The sequence below is a fragment of the Callithrix jacchus genome, chromosome 17, assembly GCF_049354715.1.
Source record: "Callithrix jacchus isolate 240 chromosome 17, calJac240_pri, whole genome shotgun sequence".
In the NCBI taxonomy this organism is placed as follows: domain Eukaryota; kingdom Metazoa; phylum Chordata; class Mammalia; order Primates; family Cebidae; genus Callithrix; species Callithrix jacchus.
In genome coordinates, this window is record NC_133518.1 from 24,844,083 (window position 1) to 24,871,405 (window position 27,323).

General features: G+C 38.2%; 2 protein-coding genes across 7 annotated transcripts in view; one reads left to right on the forward strand and one right to left on the reverse strand.

Annotated features, from left to right (window-relative positions):
* The first annotated feature begins 2,364 nt into the window (after window positions 1-2,364).
* TRIM59 (tripartite motif containing 59) lies at window positions 2,365-16,979 on the forward strand. 3 transcript variants are annotated; one of them, XM_008983557.6, is made up of 3 exons: window positions 2,365-2,462; window positions 3,386-3,461; window positions 13,373-16,979. In XM_008983557.6, the coding sequence occupies exon 3, from the start codon at window positions 13,376-13,378 to the stop codon at window positions 14,585-14,587; it is 1,212 nt and encodes a 403-aa protein (XP_008981805.2). In that variant the 5' UTR covers window positions 2,365-2,462; window positions 3,386-3,461; window positions 13,373-13,375; the 3' UTR covers window positions 14,588-16,979. The 3 variants fall into 3 exon arrangements, with proteins under 3 accessions (XP_008981805.2, XP_008981806.2, XP_078210064.1); XM_008983558.5 differs by lacking the exon at window positions 2,365-2,462 and adding an exon at window positions 2,611-2,710; XM_078353938.1 differs by lacking the exons at window positions 2,365-2,462; window positions 3,386-3,461 and adding an exon at window positions 11,046-11,178.
* Window positions 16,980-17,453: 474 nt separating this feature from the next.
* SMC4 (structural maintenance of chromosomes 4) overlaps window positions 17,454-27,323 on the reverse strand; it is a 36,306-nt gene continuing 26,436 nt past the window's right edge. For all 4 annotated transcript variants that reach the window (XM_078353934.1, XM_035278403.3, XM_002759430.7 and 1 more), the window contains 8 exons: window positions 26,905-27,031; window positions 22,881-23,070; window positions 21,512-21,656; window positions 21,050-21,223; window positions 20,439-20,621; window positions 19,784-20,016; window positions 19,109-19,292; window positions 17,454-18,679 (listed from right to left, as the gene is read on the reverse strand). In XM_078353934.1, the coding sequence (XP_078210060.1) occupies window positions 18,527-18,679; window positions 19,109-19,292; window positions 19,784-20,016; window positions 20,439-20,621; window positions 21,050-21,223; window positions 21,512-21,656; window positions 22,881-23,070; window positions 26,905-27,031 (1,389 nt within the window). In that variant the 3' untranslated portion in view covers window positions 17,454-18,526. The remainder of the gene's footprint in view (window positions 18,680-19,108; window positions 19,293-19,783; window positions 20,017-20,438; window positions 20,622-21,049; window positions 21,224-21,511; window positions 21,657-22,880; window positions 23,071-26,904; window positions 27,032-27,323) is intronic.

Below are 27,323 nucleotides of genomic sequence, written 5' to 3' on the forward strand. Positions count from 1 at the left end.
ATAGAAATACAATACATTTACTGCTATTTCTAAAGATAAAGATAATTCACAATAATTTGGGTTTTTTGTTTGTTTTTGAGACAGGGTCTCACTCTGCTGCCCAGGCTAGAGTGCAGTGGTGTGATCATAACTCACTGTGGCCCTGATTTCCCAGGCTCAAGCAATCCTCTTGCCTCAATCTCCCAAGCAGCTGGGACTACAGGTGTGAACTACCACTCTGGCTAATTATTTTATTTTTCATAGAGATGGGTTCTCACTTTGTGACCCAGACTGCTCTCAAACTCTTAGGCTCAAGTAATTCTTCCACTTTGGCCTCCCAAAGTGCTGGGATTACACACATGAGCCACCATACCTGTCCCACATGTTCTTTCGACAGGAAGTTAGAAAGATGTCTATCAGGATGACTCCGTATTTAAATAGAAAATATACATAAAGCCAAAGCAAATATTCACCACCATGAAACAGTAGCTATCACTACAATTCACACTTCATGAGCAACTTTTTAGGAGCTGAATTGGTGAATATATCTGAGATTGACTAAGGCCTCACTAATATTGCCTTACTTTCTGCTTTATATCCTTTTTTAATATTTCCTGTAACTTACTGAATAAAACCTAAGACCTGAATGTACTGCAATATACAGTATATAGAGCCCGTAACTTTTTTTTTTTTTTTTTGACTGGAATGCAGTGGCGTGATATCTGTTCACTGCAACCTCCGCGTCCCGGGTTCAAACAATTCTCCTGCCCTGCCTCATCCTCCCAAGTAGCTGGGATTACAGGTGCCTACCATCATGACTGGCTAATTTTTTTTTTTTTTTGTATTTTTAGAAGAGACGGGGTTTCGCCATGTTGGCCACGCTGGTCTCGAACTCCTGACCTCAGGTGATCCACCGGCTTCGGCCTCCCAAAGTGCTGGGATTACAGGCGTGAGCAACCGCACCTGGTTTAGAACCCGTATCTTTATGTAGCACATTACTAAACAAAATGACTTAAGTATAGTTATGTGAAGTTCAATAATTCAAACTTAAAGCTGTTGGAGCTTTACGGTGAGCTTTGAGAGGAATGCGGCTACAGCCTGAGTCAAGCAACAGGCATCTGCAACGTCTGCCTTTTGTTTCTGTAAATAATTATAATAGGAGGACAAAACCATACCAGAGATACAACCCCCTGAGATCACGACCCCTCCTCACGGAATAACGGAGTACCCTTTCTTGGAATATAGCAATCTGTAACCTACCAAATAGCTGTAAGTATGCACTGGTCTGTTATGAAAATGAAATCCTGCTAAAATTTGTTTCTGCCCACCTAAGTGAAACCTTAACTTCACTTTGGAATGCTGATCCCATTTGGAGCTGGTGTTTCCTGGGTGGCTACCCGCAAGCCTGACGCTGGAATAAACTCTATACGTAATCATATTTCCTGAACCTCACTATTTAAGGTTGACAGGATAGGGAAGTGGTGATGTCTTGAGATAAAGCTGAATAAAGTTTCTCAACAAAAAAAGGGAAAGGGACCACTGAACTGTTCGTTGTTTTCTAACTCTATGGAGTCAGAGAGGTGAAGTAGGAACTTGAAGTTGGAAGTGTTGAGTTGGACAGCTCTCATCTCTAGACAATACTTTCATAAAGTGGAAAAACGTGAGAAGAGGAGGAAGGCCAGGAAGAGACGGAGGGATCCACCCACCCCAGTCCGGGGTTTCCCACTCGCTCTTGGAGTTCTTTGAGTACAAAGAGCGTTCCCAAGCCCCTTATCTTGTGCTCATCCCAGTGCTCGGGTGGGTCAGGTCTCAGGAACTCGTAACAAAGCAAACAGCTGAGCGGCGGAGGGTGCTGGAGACAGGTGTGGATGTGCCACAAGGACGCGTGGCGACTTCCCGGAGCAGCGGGTCTGTGAGGCTACGATGGAAGACCCTGCGCTCCACAGCCTACCAGCAGGCCATGCCCATGTTGCTCCAAGTAAAAGATAGTTCCCCAGAAACCGTCGGCCGCCGGCGCTGTGCCTTGGCCAGCGCTAGATCCCGTCTCTCGCCCTGACCATCAGTGCCATCCGGATTCCCCAGGCGGAACCCGAGCTCAAGAAGCCCGCCGGCCGAAGCTCCCCACCGGCTACCGAGCCGGTACTACGAGGCGCCTACTCAAGTTTCCGAGAGGCGGCCTGCGCCTAGCACGCAGGCGCGGAAAGCTGGGCGCCAGTCTCGAGCCGACCTCCGCCACCTGCCTCGGGCCGCGCAGTCCACCGTTTACTTTCGAACAAGCCCAGCAATTGTTCCTATTGGCCGATGCCCCACAGTAGACCGTTGCCTGCAGCCTGCGCCTGCGCTGCGAGGCCCCGCCCCGTCTGGGCACCTGAAACCCTTCGGGGCGGAGAAGGGCGGGGCCTCGGGGCGGTTCTCAGCATCTGTCGGGGGCTCTCGGCGCTGTTTAGGTGCTGTGGAGTCGTCTGGTCTACCTCCTCCCCGCGGTGAGTCTAAGAACCTTTAATTCTGATCCGAGAAGGAGGCTCTGAGTCTTTTTTCTTTACCTGGAGCACAGGCTGGTGTGCCCAGTGTGTTTGGCGGGGGAATCCTGGGGGCGTGACGATGGAGGGGGGTGGCTTGGATCCTGCACTCATTCCGTCTTGTCCCACACCGGAATTTGGGGAACCAGTTTCCCACCCCTTCACCTTGGAGCTGGGTTCCTGTGAGGGAGGAGGCCTCTGTGGTGGTGAGGGTAAGATGAGCGGACGCCCGCCAAGTCGGTCGGTCCCGCGGGTGTTGGGGGCGGGCGGGCGCCGAGGCGGACACGCATTAGGAGGGAGGCCTGGGAGAGTGAAGCTTCTAGAAGGGGAATGGAAGAGTACTGCCATTTTGAGCCCCTTTGTGCTAGGTGCTCGCAGGACTTAACTGGGTTAGGTGCAGTTATGCCCATTTTACAGATGTGAAGCCTCAGTTTTGAGGTGCATTAGGTACATCTGACCCAGGGTCCCACAGCATTGAAATGGCAGAACAGAGAGATGAGCAGACTATATTAAATCAGTTTTAATTTTGAGCCGGCGAAGTCTTTGACTCCTATGATTGCTTTTGTCTTGCAGTTAATTTTAAGCACTCTAAAATGACCGTGAGTATTGGTTCTGCCATCACCATTGTTGGTTAATACTGTCGAGAGCTCATAAGCTATTTGACACTGCAAAAAGAGGTCCTTCGTGACCGTCTATTAGGTCAGAGTTGGGATTTTCAGGGTACTAGCGATACCTCCACTTCAGCTCCAGCAACTGTTGGTATTTGTGACTTTTCTGAAAACAGTGAGACACAGTGAAGATAAACATCAAAGACAGTGAACTAACAACGATTTTTGTGACGCGACAATAAATCGAAAACATTAAAGATAACATTATTTTAATTTTAGAATAAGAATAAAAGATTCCGGAAGAGTTGGAGAAGATAGTGCATTCAGTCCCCAAACCAGGAGATCGGCAAAGTAGGTAAGTTCTGAGAGATTAAGTGACTATGGAAAACATTTTAATTAAGTTCTTACAGAGTGTATGATTTAAACTATTAGGTGAAACTTAAAAGTCTTGAAAAAACATTCTGTTGGTAGAGTACTTAGCCATTTAATTTGGCAAGACGAAATTTTGAGTTTAGGTAATGTTAGTTTTGACACTGCCTTTCACCAAACACATTGCTGAATATTTTCCACTGGATATATATTTACTTTGAAAGGTATAACAAAAGCAATTAAAGCCTCAACTTCTCAAGTCAATTCCTGGTTAAATTGAATTAATAGTTAAAATCAGCTGGCCATAGTTTTTTTTTTTTTTTTTTAATTTGAAAAAGTTTTGGTGCCCCCTCATTATATTTGTATATTTATATGTGACAAGATTATTTTTTTTAAATCTTGTTTCTGAGACTTTCCGGGACAATGTTAAAAAAATTCCTATATGTGTATATCATTGGTGCAGTTGTAGTTATATCTTAAGTAAGGCTTGAATTGCATAAAATATGTTTCTTCTTTATCAGGGACACAAAGATGTGAGCCCCAGTTTGGGTGGTGGCACCACTTGAATTTTCCTATACTTAAAGCTGACTCACTAGAAGTCTTTGGGCAAGTCATCTAATTCTATACTATAGTAAATATATTTTCTTTTCAGAGGTTGTAAAATATAATGAACGTTTTATAGCCGTTCATGTTTAGAGCTGAAAGGCAGGAAAGCATTAGTGAATTAAAACTTAAAAACTGGTTTGTACTGGAGACTTAAAAACTGGTTTATACAGGTAATTATATTTTTGGTGCTATTTAATTCATCATCTGTTACACTATTTGTTACCTAATATGCCAGTTAGACATCATGGAGACTCCCTAGTGAATTGGCCCTCTGGAGAAAGACTTAATAAAAAGTTTGGAAATTCAGAAATGTATTTGTTTTTAACACTTAAACACACTAGACATTAGTGAAATAATTTATAAGTAGAGTGATTTAGTCAGGTTTCTTTCTGAGAAGATTCTTTTTTTTAATATTCATATTTCTTGGTGACTTGAAAGAGAAGCAGGAAATCTTGAAGTGCTGCTTTTCACACGGGCTCAGTACTCACTAGAGGAAAATACATTTTACATCAATTATTTTGCTTTTTTGCTTTTTAAAGACAAAATAGTATAAATTGATTCAAATTCATTTAGCAAAAGAAAGACTGGATAATAGGGAAGAGACTTAAAATTTTTTTTTTTATTGTGTAAAATATACTTAACATAAAATTTACATTGTAATTTTTTTTTTTTTTTGAGACAGAGTCTGGTTCCGTCACCAGGCACTAGGCTGGAGTGCAGTGGCACGATCTCTGCTCACTGCAACCTCTGCCTCCTGGGTTCAAGCAATTCTCCTGCCTCAGCCTCCTAAGTAGCTGGGACTACAGGCATGCGCCACCACGCCCAGCTGATTTTTGTATTTTTAGTAGAGACAGGATTTCATCATGTTGGCCAGGATGGTCTCGAACTCCTGACCTTGTCATCCGCCTGCCTTGGCCTCCCAAAGTGCTGGGATTAGAAGCATGAACCATTGTTATTTTTAGAAGTATGCAGTTTGGTGGTATTAAATACATTCAGATTGTTCTGTAACTTTCATCACTATCTCCAGAACTTTTTCATCTTCCCAAAACTGAAAACTGTATACCCATTAAACCAGCAGTCCTCAACCTTTTGGCACCAGGGACCAGTCTTGTGGAAAACAGTTTTTTCATGGACAGAGGTCGGGTGGGTGGTGGATGGTTTTGGGATAAAACTGTTCCACTGCATATCATCGGGCATTAGTTAGATTCTCACAATGAGTCCACAACCTAGATCCCTTGCATGTGTAATTTAGGGTTCACACTCTTAAGAGAATCTAATGCAGCCACTGATCTGGCAGGAGGTGGAGTTCAGGCAGGTTTGCCTGCCACCATGGCAGGGGCGTGGGGTGGGTAGGGAGGGTTTGGGACCCCTGCATAAAACAGTAACTCAGCATATTGCCTGCTCTCAAGCCTTAGCAACTACCATTTTACTTTCTGTCTTTGTGGACTGCTTATTGGTTTTGATGTTATATGCTTTTTCACATGTATATGATTGTAAATTTTTTTCCCATTGAACTGAGTGAATTATATTAATAGATTTTCTATTAGCGAATTAACTTTATATTTCTGTAAAGAACCTTACTTAGTCATGGTACAGTGTTTTTTTAATGTACTCCTGTATTTTTGCTAACATTGTATTTAGAATTTTATATCAGTGCCCATTTTTGAAATTTTGTCCATTTTTAATTTGTATTATCTCAGGTTTTCGAATTGTGTTATACTGTGTTCAAAACAATTAGAAAACTTTTTTTTTTTTTTTTTGAGACGGAGTTTCGCTCTTGTTTACCTAGGCTGGAGTGCAATGGCGCCATCTTGGCTCACCGCAACCTCCGCCTCCTGCATTCAGGCAATTCTCTTGGCTCAGCCTCCCGAGTAGCTGGGATTACAGGCATGCGCCACCATGCCCAGCTAATTTTTTGTATTTTTTTTTTAGTAGAGACGGGGTTTCACCATGTTGACCAGGATGGTCTCGATCTGTCTACCTCGTGATCCACCCATCTCGGCCTCCCAAAGTGCTGGGATTACAGGCTTGAGCCACTGCGCCCAGCCTAGAAAACTTTACATATTTGTATTCTGGAACAGTTGAGTAGGGTCTAGTTCACACTTTAAGGGAGAGGAGATTTCAAGAGTATCCAGGAAGTGTAGGTCATTGGGAGCCATTTTAGAGGCTGCTTATCACAGATGAGCTAATGGCTTGTTTATTTACTTAAAGAACCAACTCTTAGACCAGTCATAGTGGCTCACAACTATATTCTTAGCACTTTGGGAGGCTGAGGTGGGAGGATCGCTTGAGACCAGGATTTTGAGACCAGCCTGTAATGAGACCCTATCTCTACAAATCATAAAAACATTAGGCACATGTGTTGACATGCACCTGTAGTTCCAGTTACTTGGAAGGCTGAGCTGGGAGGATTGTTTGAGCCTGGGAAGTTGAGGTTGCAGTGAGCCTTTGTCACACCACTGCATTCTAGCCCTGGTGACAGAGCAAGAAAAAAGCGCCATCTTTTGGATTTATCAGTTCTAGCAATTTTTTTTTTTTGATACAGAGTCTTGCTCTGTCGCCCAGGCTGGAGTGCAATGGTGCGATCTTGGCTCACTGTAACCTCTGCTTCCCGGGTTCAAGTGATTTTCCTGCCTCAACCTCCCCAGTAGCTCGGATTATAGGTGTGCACTACCATGCCTAGCTAATTTTTGTGTTTTTAGTAGAAATGGGGTTTCACCATGGTGGCCAGGATGGTCTTGATCTCTTGACCTTGTGATCCGCCTGCCTTAGCCTCCCAAAGTGCTGGGATTACAGGCGTGAGCCACCATGCCCGGCCAGTTTTAGTAAGTTTTCTGGTTCATTATCATCTTCCATTTTTCTATCTTTCTTCTTGTTGTTCTTTTTTTAAAGACAAAATCTGGCTCTGTAGTTTAGGCTGGAATGCAGTGGTATGACCATGGCTCAAGACTCACTGCAGCCTGGACCTCCCAGGCTCAAGCAATCCACCCTCCTCAGCCTCCTGAGTAGCTAGGACTAATAGGTGTGTGCCACTATGCTTAGCTAAGTTCTTTATTTTTTGTAGAGATGAGGTTTCACTGTGTTGCCAGGGCTGGTCTCAAACTCAAATGATCCTCCCACTTTGGCCTTCCCAAGTGCTAGGATTACAGGTGTGAGTCACCACATGAGGCCTATCTTTATTCTTTTTTTCTACTTTTCCCCATTTTTTTCCCTTTTAAAAGTTGAATACTCATTTTATATTCTTTTTGGTTTGGTGAGGAAAGTGTATGGTGTCAGCTCTGCCCATATCATTTTTTTTTTAACTCTGCAGATTTTACTGTGAGAGTATTTCTGTTGTTTCACATGAATAAATTATGTCTTGGCTGTGTACAGAATTCTCAGCTCATATCCTTGTCCTTCTAGACCTTGTGGACATTGCTACATTGTCTTCTAGCGTTCCTTGTTGCAGGTGATGTTCTGGTTATTTCTTGCTGTGTAGCATACATCTGGAAGTTGGGCTGGCCTGATGTTCAAGATGTCTTTTTCACTCATCTGTCTGGCAACTCCTTGCCCTTCTATTTGGCCTGTCTCTTCAGCAAAGTAGTTTGTGGCTCTGAGGCATAGCAGTTTGTGGCTCTGAGGCAGCAACCTGCCAAGTTAGTTAATCGCTATACCTAGAACTACTGCATCACTTATACTGTATCCTATTGGGTCAAAGCAGTCACATGGCCCACACACATTCAAGAGAATTGATTTCATCTCTTCATGCACAGGGAGTAGCAGCAAACTCACATTACAGGACAGCACATGTGGGAGATAATTATTGTGGCCATTCCAATTTTGGAAATGAGTCTCCCAAAGGAGAATTCTGAGACCTTTGGTTTTGTTTTCCTTTTTTCATCCTTCTTTTCTATGTGGATTCTTGTAGGATTATCTTTAGTTCTTTAAAATTTTGTTATATTTTTAATTGCTTAATAGTTAAAAGTAAAACCATAATTTATAATGAAAAACAGATTACTGCTCTCTAGAAGCAGTCACTTTGATCTTTTTTAACATTTCTTATGGCATTTCTTCTATATTTCTAGATATTTTTTGTGATTTATTTTTTAAGTATGTATTGACTTTCTTATAAGGAAAGATTAAGTTTTAGTTCTTAAACTGTTTCCTTCCCTTATTTTCCCTCTCAATATAATTTTGTCACTCTTTGTAAAATCAGTATTTGATATTTACAATATTATGACTATCACTATGACAGCTGAGTCATATACTATAATATTAATCTTTCCTTTCTTTCATGATTCTATCACTTTTTTCCCCTAAATTTAGTTACTGCTCAATATGTTTCAGACACATGAAATATTCTGTCAGTTCCATTTACTTAAAGATCTGTCTTCCTCTCCTGGAGCGATTCTTCTCTAGACGTTCACAGTTGTCCTGGACTTTATTTCACCGTTATGCTGGTGAACATTCTTGCTTTTCTTTTCTCCCTTCAGTAGCTTCTTTAGAAAGAGTTGGCAGAAGGTTGTTCCATTTTTGAGACCTTATATGTCAAACTTTTTTTTATCAAAATGGATATTTTTTTTCTAGGTATAGAATTTTATTTTCCATTTTGGAAGCCATTTTTTTCCCCTGAAAAAATGAGAATATCAAAGGCATTACTTTCATTATCTTGTGGTTTCCAGTGTTATTGATGTTTTTACTGTTTGGAAACCTACATACAGCATAGCTAAATCCAAGATGTTCATTCTAGAAAATATACATAGGTAAAGGTTTTGCTCTTTTTCTTCCCCTCAGAAGCCTAGGCTGCTTGTGGAAAATTTCTGCTGCATAAAATTTCATATTGGTTTCCGAAAGTACTAGCCTCTAAGCATGATAGCCACGTATATCTTGTTTTTTCTTTTTCTTTAAAGACAGGGTCTTGCCCTATTGCCTAGGCTGGAGTACAGTGGCACAGTTGTGGCTCACTGCAGTCTCAATTTCTTGGGCTCAAGTGGTCCTCCTGCCTCAGCCTCCCAAGTAGGTGGGACTATATGCGTTTATCACTGTGCCCTACTAATGTTTAATTTTTAGTAGAGATGAGGTCTCACAGTGTTGCTCAGGTTGGTCTTGAACTCCTGGCTTCAAGTGATCCTCCCACCTCGGCCTCCCAAAGTGCCGGAATTACAGGTGTGAGCCACCGCACTTGGCTCACCTATATAGTTTACTTCTCAGGCAGCAACCAGAGTCAGAAATTTCCTAGCCTTACAAAGTTATTTTTCAGTTCTGGTTTCTCTTGAATTTGTTGCCTAAAATAAGTTTTTAATAAAAAAACTAGTGAGAAAAGGGTAGTCTGAGAGTTGGTTTTGACTTCTGTGATCTTTAAGTTATCCACAAATTTTTGTCTGAAAAATATACATATGATAGCAGTAACTTTGAGACCAACCATGACTTTTGCTTCCTTTTTTTTTTTTTTTTTTTTTTTGAGACAGAGTCTTGCTCTGTCTCCTAGGCTGGAGTGTAGTCACTCCATCTCGTGCTTTAGCCTCCTGAGTAGCTGAGATTACTGGTGGACGCCACCATGCCTGGCTAATTTTTGTATTTTTAGTAGATACAGGGTTTTACCATGTTGGCCAGGGTGGTCTCAAACTCCTGGCCTTAAGTGATCCACCTGCCTTGGCCTGCTTCCATTTTATATAAGATTAGGAAATGACATTTTGTTTACAATGTTGTGAATATTCTCATTCTAAAGGAAGTTGAACTTTTGGCCCCCAACTGCATTCTCAGAGTTGTTTCCTAGCTTTTTGCAATACAGGATTGGGTTTGGAGAGAAAAGTTAGATTGTGTTTTAGGACTAATTTTGCTACTTAAACAATTTAATAGTTCCAGTAATATTAAATCTAGATTAAATGTATGTCCACTGCTCAAATTTTATTTCCTATCAAGTTTTATTCTGTTTATTCCTTCCTTGTGAATTCTGACATCACTGAAATGCTGTGAAAAACGTTTGTTTTTCTTGGATGGTTTCTGTATGACTTCAGAGCTTTCTGTAGGTGTAGGGTAAAGTTGTAAAGTCTTGCCAACATGCACTCACTTGAATTTCTCTGCAGTGAATGTCATCTTCTTTACTGTTGCGCAATTACTTTAGTTTGCTGGAATGTTTCACAGTTCAAGCTTAGTCTCTGTGACACACTGTGGCTCACTTGGGATCTGAATGTTGTCAGTCTGAATGGAGTATTTTCTGAGAGATTTGCCTTTTACACCTTTTCCTAAGCAGAGATTTTGCTATTAAAAAAACCCAAAAAAACAAAAGTCTGTATTAGCCACTGGTTTCTGAAAAGGCATTTGTTCATTGAACCAATAACAAGTAAATGCCTACTATGTTAAAATTTGCACCTAAATTGCAGGAATATAACCATAGTTTAGATACAATTCCTGCCCTTATAGGAGGCCTACATCCTAATGTATACAGAAGAGTTGCAGAATTGTTTTGAATAAAATGCTGTTAAAATGCTATGAAGTAGAAGTGCAGTGTTTAGTGAGAATGACAGGGGACCTAATCTGGGGAAAAGGTAGGCTCAAGTTGAGGCTTAAAGGAAGAGTAAGAGTTTGACAGTTGGTAGCCTCTTTTCATGGCGCCTCGAAGGCGTATATATAGCTGCTTCAAAGTGAAGCTGCCAGAAACTCATTGAAGTGGACGATGAACGCAAACTTCGTACTTTTTATGAGAAGTGTATGGCAACAGAAGTTGCTGCTGACGCTCTGGATGAAAAATGGAAGGGTTATGTGGTCCGAATCAGTGGTGGGAACGACAAACGAGGTTTCCCTGTGAAGCAGGGTGTCTTAACCCATGGCCGTGTCCGCCTGCTGCTGAGTAGGGGGCATTCCTGTTACAGACCAAGGAGAACTGGAGAAAGAAAGAGAAAACCCGTTCGTGGTTGCATTGTGGATGCTAATCTGAGCGTTCTCAACTTGGTTATAGTAAAAAAAAAAAGGAGAGAAGGATATTCCTGGACTAACTGATACCACCATGCCTCGTCGCCTGGGACCCAAAAGAGCTAGCAGAATCCGCAAATTTTTCAGTCTTTCTAAAGAAGATGATGTCCGCCAGTATGTTCTAAGAAAGCCCTTAAACAAAGAAGGTAAGAAACCTAGGACCAAAGCACCCAAGATTCAGCGTCTTGTTACTCCACATGTCCTGCAGCACAAACGGTGGCCTATTGCTCTGAAGAAGCAGCGTACTAAGAACAAGGAAGAGGCTGCAGAATATGCTAGACTTTTAACCAAGAGAATGAAGGAGGCTAAAGAGAAGCGCCAGGAACAAATTGCGAACAGACAACAGACTTTCGTCTCTCCGAGCTTCTACTTCTAAGTCTGAATCCAGTCAGAAATAAGATTTTTTGAGTAACAAATAAGATCAGACTCAAAAAAAAAAAAAAAGTTTGACAGTTGGTAAAGATAAGGGGCCAAGTTTGCATTTTATTAAAAATGCAATTAGTTACTTTTAGATGCTGTTTTCACAGATTTTTAATCTTGAAAGTTAGTTTTATAGCATGTGATTTAGTAACCTTTATATTTTACATGAATGGCACTTGGGTTTTTAAGTTTTGCTTAAGGTACTTTCGACAGTGGTGTAACTTGATCTTTCTCTATCAAAGAGGAAGCCAGTCTTTACAACTGTGGCTTGCATTGAGGGTAGGTATAAAGGGAAACAGTAAGAGGTGGTAGGATGCAAAATGGTCAGGCTTTTCTTATTGGAAATAATAATAGCTTGTCAAGAGGTCAAGTTACTTGTGTCAGAGATGGTCTCTGAACTATTGCTGGGTTTCTTTTTCTGTTTCAGAGAAATGCTTATCAAGGGTCTTTTTCATGAAGGAAAGATGACTAATGGTCTCCTTTATATTCTTTACCATTTTGTGCTCTAGTGTTTCACTTAAAAATTAAGGCAGTAATTCACAGTTACCTTAGTTAACTCTTATCTTTCAAACTGATTTTTATTATAAGGATTAATTCAAAATTTTTCTGCCTTCTAGATCTCCAAGTTAAAATTATTGCCTTAGAAAATTATACTATGCGGATCCTGGGTGTTGGGCATACTCGTATTCTTATTCAAGAAGCTAAAAAATTTACGGTAGTAACAGTTACTATAGAGAAATTTAATAACTTGCTTTAGAAACTATGATTGAGCCAGCTGGTACATGTTTCCTCCTTTTGTATTAAAGAATATACTTTTGATAACCCTAACTTATTATAATAGAAATAGTCTTGTCTACTCATTTTATGTGTTTGGTTTTGATTTTATCATCTTAAACATTAAAACATTGCACAGAATATTTGTAATCACTAAGTGGACTTTCACAGAACACTTTGAATTTTACTTAGTCTTTATTACATATTGTATTAGTCTGTTTTCATGCTGCTGATAAAGACATACCCAAGACTGGGTAATTTATGAGGAAAAAGAGGTTTACAGGACTCACAATTCCACATGGCTGGGGAGACCTCACAATCATGGTGGAAGGTGAAAGGCATGTCTCAAATGGTGGCATACAAGGGAGGATGTGAGCCAAGCAAAAGGGTTTCGTCTTATAAAACCGTCAGATCTTATGATACTTATTCACTACCACAAGAACAGCATGGGGGAACTGACCCTGTGTTTCTGTTATCTCCCACCGGGCCCTTCCCACAACATGTGGGAATGAAGGGAGCTACAATTCAAGATGAGATTTGGATGGAGACACAGCCAAACGATGGCACATAGCAACAAATTTAAATAACTTTAATTTGAAGCATTTTACAAATTAATGATAATTGCTTTATTTGGGATGATTTTGGTCCCTAAGGAATAAACTCTTAATTGTGATCATTCACTATATATACTAGGAATTGAATTACTAAGAAAGCTTCATTTTAAAAATACCTTGTTCTTTTTTTTTTTTTGAGAAAGTCTTGCTCTGTCGCCCAGGCTGGAGTGCAGTGGCGAGATCTTGGCTCACTGCAACCTCTACCTCCTGGGTTCAAGCAATTCTGCTCAGCTTCCTGAGCAGCAGGGATTACAGGTGCATGCCACCATGGCCAGCTAATGTTTTATATTTTTAGTAGAGAGGGGCTTTCAGCATATTGGCCAGGCTGGTCTCGAACTCCTGACCTTGTGATCCACCCGCCTCAGCCTCCCAAAGTGCTGGGATTACAGGTGTGAGCCAGTGTGCCCAGCTAAAAATACCTTGTTCTCTTTTAAGTGACAACAGTATAGTAACAATTTGGAGGTTAATACCTAGAATGTTAATATGTACAGCTGTCTCTATGTAAGCTTAAAATACTTTTTCTTCTTGACAGGAAATGCACAATTTTGAGGAAGAGTTAACTTGTCCCATATGTTACAGTATTTTTGAAGATCCTCGTGTACTGCCATGCTCCCATACATTTTGTAGAAATTGTTTGGAAAATGTTCTTCAGGCATCTGGTAACTTTTATATATGGAGACCTTTACGAATTCCACTCAAGTGCCCTAATTGCAGAAGTATTATTGAAATTGCTCCAACTGGCATTGAATCTTTACCTGTTAATTTTGCTTTAAGGGCTATTATTGAAAAGTACCAGCAAGAAGACCATCCAGATATTGTCACCTGCCCTGAACATTACAGGCAACCATTAAATGTTTACTGTCTACTAGACAAAAAATTAGTTTGTGGTCATTGCCTTACCATAGGTGAACATCATGGTCATCCTATAGATGACCTTCAAAGTGCCTATTTGAAAGAAAAGGACACACCTCAGAAACTGCTTGAACAGTTGACTGACACACACTGGACAGATCTTACAAATCTTATTGAAAAGCTGGAAGAACAAAAATCTCATTCTGAGAAAATGGTCCAAGGTGAAAAGGAATTTGTTCTCCAGTATTTTAAGGAGCTTAATGATACATTAGAACAGAAAAAAGACAATTTCCTAACAGCTCTCTATGATGTTAGCAATCTGATTAATCAAGTATATACTCCACAAATTGAAAGAATGAAAGAAGTAAGAGAGCAGCAGCTTGAATTAATGACACTGACAACATCTTTACAAGAAGAGTCTCCACTTAATTTTCTTGAAAAAGTTGATGATGTACGCCAGCGTGTACAGATCTTGAAACAAAGACCACTTCCTGAGGTTCTACCTCTTGAAATTTATCCTCGAGTAAGCGAAGTATTGAAAGAAGAATGGAACAGAACAGAAATTGGACAAATTAATAAAGTTCTCATTCCCAAAATGAATATTTCTCCAAAAAGGATGCCATGTTCCTGGCCTGATAAGGATGAAAAGGGAATTGAATTTTTAAAAATTTTAAACGTTGTTATAGTTACATTAATTTCAGTGATACTGATGTTGATACTCTTTTTCAACCAACACATCATAACCTTTTTAAATGAAATTACTTTAGTATGGTTTTCTGAAGCCTCGCTATCTATTTACCAAAGTTTATCTAACAGTCTGCATGATGTAAAGAATATACTGTATCACATTTTCTATTTATTGAAGGAATTCATGTGGAAAATAGTCTCCCATTGAAAACGTCAATCTGAATTGTTTAAATGGGCTGTGCAGCAGAGATTAACCATTGCTAAATGAAAAAAATAGTAAACTGAGCTTTATCAGTGCTGCAACTAATAGAAATAGTGTTTATATTTGTTGCTTCTTTTGGTTAGCAATGATATATCAAAGTTAGAAATGAGATACCTGAAATATTCAAATTGGGAAATAAAATCTAGTAACTACTTTGAAAATTAATAACTCCCATTTTTATTGGCTTTGTGAAGGTCAACATAATGTTGCTGTGACATTTAAACATTCTTGTACCATTATTGTCTTTTACTATTATTATATACTGCAGTTAATTGGCTTTATGGTTCTTTATACATAGCAAAAGCTGAAAGTACATATACCTTTGTTTTGATGTGGCTTGAAGCTTTTGAATGGGTGAATAAGGATGATAAAGAGGTTTTAAAATCAAGCAACAAAGTCTTAAAGTGATAAGGCATTGCTTAAAGATCTTTTGATCAAACATACCTGTGTTTTAGATAGATGTAAGAGCCCTAAATATTTATTAGCCTTCACTCTGAATAAAGCTATTGCTTTTGGGCAACTGTTAGGAACAATTGCTTTTAAAAAAAAACTTTGAGAAGAGGTCTCACTTTTTTTGCCCAGGCTGGAGTACAATGGTCTGGCCATCATTAGCTGCAGTTTTGACCACCCAGGCTCAATTGATCCTCCTACCTCTGCCTCTGGAGTAGCTGGGACAAGGCACATGCTCCCAGGCCTGGCTAACTAAAAAAGTTTGTTTTTTTTTTAAGAAATGTTTTTTGCCATATTGCCCAGGTTGGTCTCAAACTCCTGGACTCAAGAGATCCTACCACCTTAGCCTCCCAAAGTGCTGGCATTACAGATGTAAGCCACTGTGCCTGGGGGTCAGCATTTTCTCATACTTGTCATATATAGTTTGTGTAAATTTAAGATTGTATTTAACTTTTCTACTCGTCAAATAAGTTTTTTGATAAAAATTCATTTTTGGCAGGCCGTGGTGGCTGACACCTGTAATTCCAGCACTTTGGGAGGCCCAGGCGGGCAGATCATGAGGTCAGATGGAGACCATCCTGGCTAACACGATGAAACCCCATCTCTACTAAAAATACAAAGAAAATGAGCTGGGCATTGTGGCATGCGCCTGTAGTTGCAACTACTCAGGAGGCTGAGGCAGAACTGCTTGAACCTGGGAGGCAGAGGTTGCAATGAGCTGAGATTGCGCCACTGCATTCCAGCCTGGGTGACACAGCAAGACTCCGTCTCAAAAATCTAAAAACCTTCATTCTTAATAGAAGAGGATCATATTCATGAACTGCTCTGCAACAGGTTTTGATGGCATCATGTAGACTTTATTCATATTAAAAACTAAATTTTCCATCACATTCCCTAAAGCCAATGCAAATACTACAACTTAATCTTATATTCTTAGCTTTGCTTAAGAGGGCTTACTAAATCAAAACCTTGTAGTTCCCTTTAACAGAGACTGGAGTTATGATGCGTATGTTATGACTCTTGGCCCACTGTCCATGCAACCCTAAGTGCAAGTTGATTTGCTTTCCAGAAATCCCTGTGGGCTGCTCTTTATCTAGTTCAAAAAGATGTTTTGGGTCAGATTAGACAGTGTTCCTGGCTCTACAGATTGCATATAAACTATCATAAATAAATACAGCTTTTTCAGGGAACTAGTTGTAAAACTTAAGTTCTTATCTGCTGAAAACAAGTCTTAACATTAAGATGACTTTATTATGTCAATTTATAATTAGAATCATACTTAAACCTAGCACAATTAACTATTGTGTTGGTCAAGAACATTTTAAAGGATTAGTAGAGGTAAGGAGAGACATACTCAGATATTAAGGTAGAGATAAGAATGTTAAGTTACATTCATTAAATACTAGTCACACCATAAAAGTGCCCGGTAGTTTAAAATACACATAAGCAATGAAATGTATGCCATCTAATCTCTCATTTCTGTGATGTGAATATTTTTAACCCCCACTTTTTGTAGAGGGAACTGACAAAACTGACTTGCCCAAGGCCATATTAGCTGTGAGAGAGAACCCATACATTATCTTCAGAGTTCTTGCTATCACTCAAAGAAGTAGGCCAAGATTAATAGGGGTTTATAATCGGTAGGAATTATAGCTAAACACAAAATTATGTATCTGTACTATTGACATTGTATCTTGCCAGTTTTCAGTAAAATTTTTCATTTTGTTATGTATAAATATAGTTAAGTATATGAGTAACTGGTTCTTATGCTGCTGTCTTGTATTTTTACCAGTAGGAAGATTGCAAAAGTTAACGTATATAAATCTTAAAATATTTTTAAGCTTTATGTATAATAAAATATTTTAATAAACTCCTCTTGATATTTGCATTGAGTGGCTTGAGAGTTCCACTCAGGAGTGGTACTTATGCGATTTTCATATAGGTTCTAAGCACTTCTAATTCTTTGAAACTTAGCAACTGCAGGGTGCAGTGGCTCATCCCTATAGTCCCAGCACTTTGGGAAGCTGAGGCAGGCAGATCACTTGAGGCTAGGAGTTTGAGACCAGGTTGGCCAACATGGCAAAATCCCATCTCTACCAAAAATACAAAAAGTAGCTGGGCACTGTGGTGTACACCTGTAGGCCCAGCCTCTACAGGTGCTGCCGAGGCAAGAGAATTCCTTGAACCAGTGGGCCAAGATCTTGCCTCTGCACTCCACCCTGGGTAACAGACGCCCTGCCAAAAAAACAATGAAGTATTAAATTCTATTCACTTCTCTCACCAAGTGAAAACACTTGATTATAATTACAGCAGTTTAAACATTTGCCCTTATGTATTCTTGATTTAGAACAAATTACCATACTTGAATTTCAGATCTTGCTTTATTTAAAAGGCCATGCTATAAATGTGTTTACATTTTCACAGTTACATGATAGAAACTGTTGTATTTTTTTTTTAAATATCAAAAACAATGGTCCACAGAAGAAACAATTAACTCTAATTCCTTAGGATAAATACCCAGGAATTAAATAGATAGGGCAGACTTCTAGTTCAATACTGAAAGTCCTTCCAAAAACCAAGTGGTTGCCAACTTATGTCCAGTAGCATTATAACATTCTTGAGCCAATAGTGTAAAAATACCCTGACAAATTTATAGGCAAAGATTACTCAAATACAGATGCTGCAACAATGGGGCTACATCCTCGTAAACCTGTAAGTTGAAGCTATCAAGTTGAAATGCATTTGAGTACCCTGATACACGTTTCATAAAGTTGAAAATTTGTAAGTTGAACCAGTGTAAGTCGGGCCATCTTACTTCATACTCATCAAGTAACTATCGTGGGATGTTTCTCAACTTATGAGATAGCCTAGGCTTGTTGAGACACTATCTTAATTTACTGGCTCTCTTTTAAGTCATAAGTGGTCAAACACATCAATCACATTTTAGAAAAACATGATACTTATTCTCATCACTATAATTCAGAATGACTGGTTTACAAAAATATGTTCCTAGTATTTGGGTAATAACTGGTGATTGTCTGAACTGGCAAGCTAAGTGGAATGCCTTAAAGAATTGATCCAAGATTATCTGGCAGACTTTTCTAGTGTAGGTAGAAAAGGCCCACGAAGGTATGCTGAGCCTTGATAGCATACTTTTTACTTTGCTGGTAGCAACTTGGAACTAAGGGCAAGTTATATGACGTCCAGGTATCTCATTTTTTTCCATTGTCTGCTACTTACAAAATGGTCATATTTTTGTAATCTAGTAGTTACAGAGAATATTTTATTAGACCTTATAAATGACTGAACTGCATAAAATAGAAACCAGTTTCGTGATCTAGTTTAAGAAGTATTTTATACAACTCATAATCCTTTACAAATAGAAAAAAATCAGTAATACACAATCAATTTGAAGAATCTTCAGTATAAACAAGTTCAACAAAGTCCTTTAGATGCAATTTCTTTTGGATTTACTGCAACACTTTTTGTTATGTTGTATGTCTTGTAAATTCCAATAAGTCTATCTGAAATCTCAAACATATTATTTCGAAGAGAAATTATTATGAACTGTGCATTTTTTGTTTGTTCCTAAAGAGAAAGAAAGAGTAAGAAATGTTAAGTAGTAACAGGTAAATCACAAAAACATGTAACCTCAAATATTTTTTGGACAATAAACATTACATTGATAACATGTAAAGGAATGATGGCAGGACTAATTCATAAAACAGTATTTGAGTTTGAAAGGAATGTGATTATTTTGACTTCTAGTGGAAAAAATCTAGGAAAATGACGTAGGACTCCAGCTGTGATTAATATGCATTTTTAATTTATATTTTAATGCTCCAAAGTGGAAATATTTGGTTCAAATAAGAAATAATCTGGTCTCCACTGATAGCAGAGAAGATGGAGTTGAGAGAATAAAGAAAAGCTCAATAGTAAGAAATAAAGAATTCCATATGTAATGTTTAGGGTACCCTTGAAAGTTTCTGGAATGAAAATCCTGAAATGATTACTTACGTATATATAAAATGCAACAATGGACACATTTTTAAAATCAAGGGCTGCATCAATCTCATCCATGAAGTAAAGAGGAGTGGGCTTGTAGTGATGAAGAGCAAATACCAAAGCCAATGAACTAAGTGTTTTCTCTCCTCCTGATAGGTTGAAGATCTTTTTCCAACTTTTCTTAGGTGGTCGAACACTGAAATGATTAAGAAAATCTTAGTCAAATTACTTATATAGCTAAAGTTAAGACCTCATGATTTGTTTTCCATTAATCGCCTTATGCCATATTTCTCTTAGGAATATGTTCTTTGCTTTTCACAAATACGAACTCTTTTCTGTTATTTTATAAAAACATTGGAGGATGAATACATAGGAATACATATCAAAATTTTAAGATTTTTAAAGAGCGAGGGAAATACTTATACTTCTTGCTATTCTTTCCCCTTACCAAATATAATTTCTCAATCCTGCCATTAAAATGGTTTGAAAATTTAAAAGATGAACTAGACAAATATTTTGTCAATACTGGCTGTTTGCCCCTGTAAACTGCAAGCATAAACAGCATGGAAACAAATTAGTATTTATCATCAAATAAAACAAGCTGCAGACCTTGCCTTCACATCCTACCTCCAAGAAATACTGAGTTTGGAGAATATGTATAAAGAAGTTAAGAGTGGGATTACAAACCTGAACATGATTCCTTCAGAGAAAGGATCCAAGCTGTCTACAAGCTCCAGTTCAGCATCTCCTCCCAAAGTAAGCATTTGGTAATTTTCCTTTAATTTATTGGTTATTATATAAAAACCTGCCATAAATTCATTAAGCCTTTGTTTCCGAAGATCTTCATATGCCTGTCTAAAATTATCTCTTTCATGAGTAATTTTGTCCAATTCTGCTACCCGTTGCAAATACAATTCTTCCTGTGAAAAGAATGTTATGATAGGAAAAACCTACTCAGATAAATTTGATATGAGACTTAGCATTGTTAATTACTATTTTTTGAGATGAAGTCTTGCCCTGTTGCCTAGGTTGGAGTGCAACAGCTCACTGCAGCCTCCACCTCCCAGGTTCAAGTGATTGTCCCGCCTCAGCCTCCGAGTAGCTGAGACTACAGGCACATACCACCATGTCTGGCTAATTTTTTTGTATCTTTTGTGGAGATGGGGTTTCACCATGCTGGCCAGTCTGGTCTCAAACTCCTGACCTCATGACCCACCCGCCTCAGCCTTCCAAAGTGCTGGGATTACAGGCATGAGCCACCACGCCCTGCTGACAGCATTGTTAATTTACACTAAGGACTAAAAAGAATTCCAGCTAGTATACTTAAAGTGTTCTCTCATACCTTCTTTTTATACTCTGCAACAGCACCGAGGTTTGGTTTCATTTCATGACACCGGGCTTCCAAAAGTGCAATTTGATTTGTTATAGAATCTGGATTCTTGATTGCTTCAAGATCCTCTGGGCTTAGAACTGAAATCTGTTCAACAGGATTGTCTTCTATAGGATGCAATGATATTTTTGAAATCTAAATTTTTTTAGGGGAGAGTTAGAAGGCACAATATTACAATTCATTGTTTGAAAAAAATGACAAATTACATAGCTATTAAAATAATAGGATTTGTGACTGATTTGTGTGTCCATTGTTTTTCAAAGGACCAACTTCAAGAAAAACAGTTGTAACACTCAAGTGTTCATGTAATCGTTTCTTAGATGTCCAGATCAGTCCTACAGTGAAAGGGTAGTTGTCTAACAATCACTTAGACTTTTCTGTATATAACAATTTATATTGTTTATTATGTCCCACATAAACCTGAGAAGTGATCATAGAATTAACAATCACAACATAGCTCACAAACAAAACCAACAAAATTTAAGAACCCCAACCCCTACAATCCTCCCCAAACCCTTTTTTCTAAAATAAAGAATGTTTAAACTAAATGGTAACTGTCTCACCTCTTTTTGCCAATATTTTATTTTAGAATTATGTTCAGCAATGTGACCATCTATTTGTTCAAGTTTCAACTTAATACTAAGTGCATCTTTTTGAAGAGCATGTTCATTTTCTTGAATAACTTTTAATTCTTGAAGCAGATTGCGATATTCTTTCTGGATCTCTGGTAAGGATTTCTAAATACAAAAAAGAACTGCTAGATAGAATGTTCCCAAATAGAGCAGTCATTTTCATATTACAAAGATGAAGGAATTACCGATCTCTCCCCATGCCCCTTCCATTTTAAAAGTTTAAGCATTTAAATTCACAAATCGTAACATTCTTATTGTACAAATAAAAATTCAGTTATAAAACCTTCAATCTATGAGTGCTTACTACATTCTAGGCACTGATGTCACATATCCAGCTCTTTAAATTGGTTCCAATGTCATCCCATCTCCTCTTCAATACAAAGCAAGTCTTACCTCTGCAGCATTTGTATTTTTTACGACCTCTGCTGCTTTGTCCTCAATACTTTTCAGCTCTGCTGTTAGGTCATCCACCTCTTTCTCAGTATCTCTTATTTCTTTCTCTGTACGAAAGACGGAGTCTTGTGCCTTTTTAAGGTTTCTAAAGAAGCAAAATGATGCATCAAAAATGTGGTAACGTGATTCGTTATTTTTTCTAAAAACTTTAAGAACTTTTCATGACATTTAATGTGACATTTTTTCTATTAGAGTTTTAAATTTATGATTTATGAATGATTTCATAAATTTTTGTAGTTTTATACAAACACTTGTGGGATGAGTTGTGTATTTTTCATTATAAAGGTCTTTCTTACATAAGCTGCTTATATCATCTAACTTTAGATTGATGCAGCATTGTCCATTAAATTGTCAAATTCTTGTCATTTTCTCGTCAGAGATTCTTAAAACTTTACCTTCAAATGCTTTCAAGACAAGACAACAAGTACTTCTGAAAGAGCAAAACACTACTTCTCCCTTATTAGTTCTTTATCTTTGAGGAAAACACTCTGGATTAATTTAACCAGATATGCAATCTATTTTTTAATAAGAAATGAAATGGCTGTTTAAATTTCAATATTTTATATACATACCTAGCTTTAATTATTTTGGAAACACTTCAATAGATACTCTAAAAAAATTAAGGCCGGGCAAGGTGGCTCACGCCTTTAATCCCAGCAGGAGGTTGAGGCAGGTGGATTACTTCAGGTCAGGAGTTTGAGACTAGCCTGACCAACACTGTGAAACCCTGTCTCTACTAAAAATACAAAAATTAGCTGGGCATGGGGCACATGCCTCTAATCCCAGCTATTTGGGAGGCTTAGGTAGGAGAATTGCTTGAACCTGGAAGGCGGAGGTTGCAGTGAGCCAAGATCACATCACTGCATTCCAACCTGGGCAACAGAGCAAGACTCAAAAACTAAAACTAAAAAATAAAATGTATATTATTAAGAGAATTAATTTTGCTAAGTGATCCTATTTTTACCTACTTTACTTATTCTTTTAAGGCCTGTATCTATTTAATGACCAACTATTCCTTCCCCCAGACCAGAAAAAAGAAACTGATTTCTATGCCCTCACAACAATGGGGCATAGAATGAAGTCTACCTGCACTTTCCTATGGCATACCTGTTTACCAGCTTTTTTACTTGGCCATAGGATAAATGTTCATTATATGTTTTCCATCATGAAAGTCCTATTAGGTAATGTGTCAGATAGGATTAATAAGTTAACAGTAAGAGAAACATTTAATGGAACTTTAAATAGTAACCTCCTTTCCAATGTAAAGGTAGGGAAAGGGAAAACAGGTTAGGTAACATGCATACTCTACCTGTCAGCAGTCTTGATTGCTACTTGGGCTTTAGTAATAGCAGAAGCACATTCATCCAATTGCTTATTTATTTTATCAAGTTTGTCTTGTTGGGCCTTGAGTTTATGATTATTGATTTCTACAATGATATTGTGTAAGCGTTTAACCTCAGCTTCTACTTTACCAGCTTTCTCAGCCACAGCATCATATTCTGAAATTTAAAAATAAATAACCTAATTTGTGTTTTTATAATGAACATCATTTGTTAGATGTACACTTCTTCAGTCAGTATGACTATACATGATGCATTAAAACAAATTTTAGACATGGGAAAAAGCACCTTAAAAAACAATATCCTGTATCAAAACAAATGGTATTTATTATAGTAACACACAGGTTAAATTCTCTGGCTCAGCTGTAAATACACCATTTGTTAATGGCTTCATGTTCTCGGCTTCTTTTAAAGTATCTTTTCAACTTTTCTTAGGGCACTTCCTTGACTACTAAGTTCATAATGATTTTTAGCCTTAGACACACTATGTGCCTAACTCAGTATTCACTTGCCCACAGTGAAGAAATTGTGGTTATTTTCTTCTGTTAACATAACTTTGCAGTTCTCCACATTATAACTAAGTGGAGGATATAAGATCAATTAGCATTCCTCCCTGTGACAATGAAGGGTCAGAGTTAACATTTCCCAGATTCCCCGGTAGCTAGGGTTTAGATGTAATTTAGTTCAATTCAATCAAAAGTACTTGCATAATTTGGAAGGCATAAACAAATTAGACACGTTTCTTCTGGCAAGCAGTCACACAGAAGTCTGGATTTTCTGTAATGAAGTTAGAGGGTCTGGCGTCCAGTCAATAGCTTTGTGAGTATTAACAGGCAGTGGCATTGACTATGATGGTATGGATTATAAGTACAATTTATTTCTGCTGTTGGTACTTGTAGTGGCATCTTCCAAATTTGAGAGATTACTTTCCAAATATAGAGAAATTTCTTATTTCTCAATATTTTATTCTTGAATGTTTAATCTAGCAACTCTCTTTAGACATCCCAATGACTCTATAGACAATGTATTACCCTGTCCCTCTCCACCATACTGACCCACCACACAAATCCTATCCTAGTCATAATGGATTCTATTCTCCATACTTGAATCTGAATCACTATACAATTTAGGAACAATGAAAAGGTAGCAAAAAGGTGGGAAATTCAAGCTATCAAGAATACAGAAAGGCAATAAAAAATGCTGATAACTGGTGGAGATTCCCATAAAGCTTTTATTGGTATGTGGCTATTAGGCACATAGGATTTGCTGAGAGAAAAGGATTGGATAGATCTAACTACTGCTTCCTTTGCCTTTGCTCTCCTATTAGGCAGATGTTGGAATTTCTTTTTTTTTGTGGTATATTATCAGGTAATTCTTTAGCCCGATTTTTTAATCCATTTATTGAGTTTAATTCCAGTAGCTCTATTTTTCAAGTATCTGAAATCACCATTTGGCTCTAAAAACAAAACAAAAGCAAAAAAAACCCCTATACTTTTTGGGGGGGCTTATGGATGGCTCCTTACTTTCTTAAGAATATTATACATTTAAAAGTCCTATATATTGCTAACACTGGTAATCACTTCTTTCAGGTCTAAGTTACTCCATTTGTTGACGGGATTAACTTGCTCACGGTAATGATGTTCTTTGTGGCTGAAATTCTGTTAGGCTGTGCCTGTGTGCTTGGCTCACTTGTAGGAGCACCAGCTGCTTGACAGGCAGCAGCACCACTCAGTGATTGCGGGATTAGGTAAGCAGCTAGGAAGGCTTCTATCCCTGAATATCCTTCCAAAAGAAATTCAACATAGTATTTTCCTTGTTTTCAAGTACCCGAAGTGCATTTCTTTTTTAATACCTATAGTAGTATGTCTACTAGAATTAGAAAGGAAAAGCGGTGGCACATGTAGCCTACAATTCTGACGTCACTCTTCCATAGTTAACAATTTATCTTTTTTTTGAGACGGAGTCTTGCTCTGCGGCCCAGGGTTGGAGTGCAGTGGTGTGATACTGGCTCACTGCAACCTCCATTTCCCAGGTTCAAGCCATTTTCCAGGTTCACCCTCTCATGTACCTGGGATTACACGTGTGTGCCACCAACCACACCTGGCTAATTTATTTTTGTATTTTTAGTAGAGACGGGTTTTCACCATGTTGGCCAGGCTGGTCTCAAACTCCTGATCCCAAGTGATCCGTCTGCCTCAGCCTCCCAAAGTGCTGGGATTACAGGCATAAGCCACCATGCCCAGCCCATTTTATATTTATCTTAAATATAAAACGTTTGTACAGATTTAGACATAAAGGTTTACTATAGCCTGTTTATTTAAAAATACAAATATGTTCAAGAGTCAAAAAATATGCTGAGTCACATCTTGCCTGAATTATTGAAGTGGCATCTCAATTTCTCTGCATCTACCTTGGCCCCACTTGCTCCGTCATTAGCCAGTGTAATATACTTTTAAAACCTCAATGAATGGTAAAGAAAATATTGAATCTTAAAGATATGCTCACACAAATGGGCCCTCCACATGAGACATTAACAGAGTCTACTGATAATATACAGCATTTCTAAGAGAGAGGATATATAGACCTCCTAATAAAGTCAAGGATTCCTTTTCAAATAAAAATGAAACACAGATTCTTGCAGTCTCTCCATGAAAGTGTTCCCATTAATGGCACAGATAAACATTTTGGCTTCTCAACTGACCGTTGATAAGCTGTTGTTGTGGGTACTTGGGTTGTGGGTACTTCAACATGGGTTGAAGGCCCCAGAGGATCTGGGTTCCTCTGTCCTTTATTCCAGCCACAATGGTTTGTTATACCAGTATACTCCTGCCTCAGCCTTTGCTCCTTTATACTTTTCTTGGAATGCTTTTCTCTCAAATATACAGTTTACCCACTCCCACTTTCTTTGGGTCTCCATTCAAATATGTACCATCTTACATGTGTGCTCCTTGGAAAGAGAAACTTTATTTTTGTTTACTGCTCTATCAATATGACCTAAAAAACAAAGCCTGGACAGTAGCAGATGCTATGTGAGTGAGTGCCTGAATATTAGATATATAGAGAGATATACATATACAAATTAATATGAGTATAAAGGAACATTTGGTATGTATTGTACAAATGTGTCAACATTTTAATATCTTTTTCTTTTGGAAGAAAATTCCCTCATTTTTGGAACAGTTGGATAATTGCTCCAATTCCACTCTCATTGGTTCTTTGGGATGGTTAATCAGTATTTGTCTTCCTTGGCTCATGAAGCAAACTGCAACAGGAATCCTTCTTAAGAATAAAATGAAGTTTGCTGTGTCTGCTGGAGTCACTAGCTAAGATTCTGTAAGCCTGGAAGGGGACTGCAGCAATAACCCACCATCTCCTCTCTCAGTATAAGATGTACATCTATGTTTGATTGAAACCAACAAGGAAGACAAGCACAGCTGATCAGGTATGTGATCAGGGGATTTCAACCAAAGCTACAAAGCAATTTTTGCCTATGAATGCCTTTTCCTGCTTAAAGATTCTATTTTTGGTAGAACACTTACATGTCTATATGTGCACAAGAAGTTTTGAAAGAAAGAAAATATATATATTTTAAGTTTTCAACTAAGCATTGTTTTTCTTTGAATGCATACCTCTTATTCCCCATGTTATTGCAGTGATTTAGTTTTTCTAAATCTGTAACTACTATCTTGAAGGGGTTTTAGAAAGATTAGGGACAAGGTACGTACAAAGTGTGAAATTAAAAGCATGGGCTCAAAAATCAGACTGTATCACCTATTTTTATACTACCACGTGCTGTGTGACCATAGGCAAATTATATTAAAAAAAAAAAAAAAAAAACCTCTGTGCCTCAGTTTCCTTATTTGTCAAATGAGACTAACAGCACTTTATAATAAAAACCATAACATTTAGTGGAATGACCTGCATATACTTAGCAATACTGCAAGCTTTAAAAAGCTGTTTTTGACAAAAAAAAAAGTCTATCTTTAAACATACCTGTTTTGAAAGCATTAACGTTTTCTTCTAACAATTTCTGCCTTTTTTTGTCAGGGGCTGTAGCAAGTACATTGGCTTCAAGTTCCTTAACCTGGACATTCAAATATTCTTCTTGTTCTATTAAACGCTAGAGAGCAGTTTTAACATTTAAGGTCAATATTTTAACATTTGCTTTAAATATTGTGAATTTTTAAAAAAGGGCAAAAGACATGCGCCATTGATATAAAAAACGAAAATGGCCAACAAACACAAAATTATAAAGACAAGTTAGAATGCCACAGTTCTGTTTACAAGGTAGCAAACTTATTTAGACCACCTTAGCATTCAAAGACTTGGAAAAATAATTATTTGAATATGCTCTTAGTAGTGCATGAATTATAACCTTTTTGAAAATAATCTGGCATTATGTAACAAATGCC

Bases quoted from the DNA above. Each gene is read 5' to 3' on its own strand.
- TRIM59 (XM_008983557.6), top strand. From the start codon at position 13,376: ATGCACAATTTTGAGGAAGAGTTAACTTGTCCCATATGTTACAGTATT.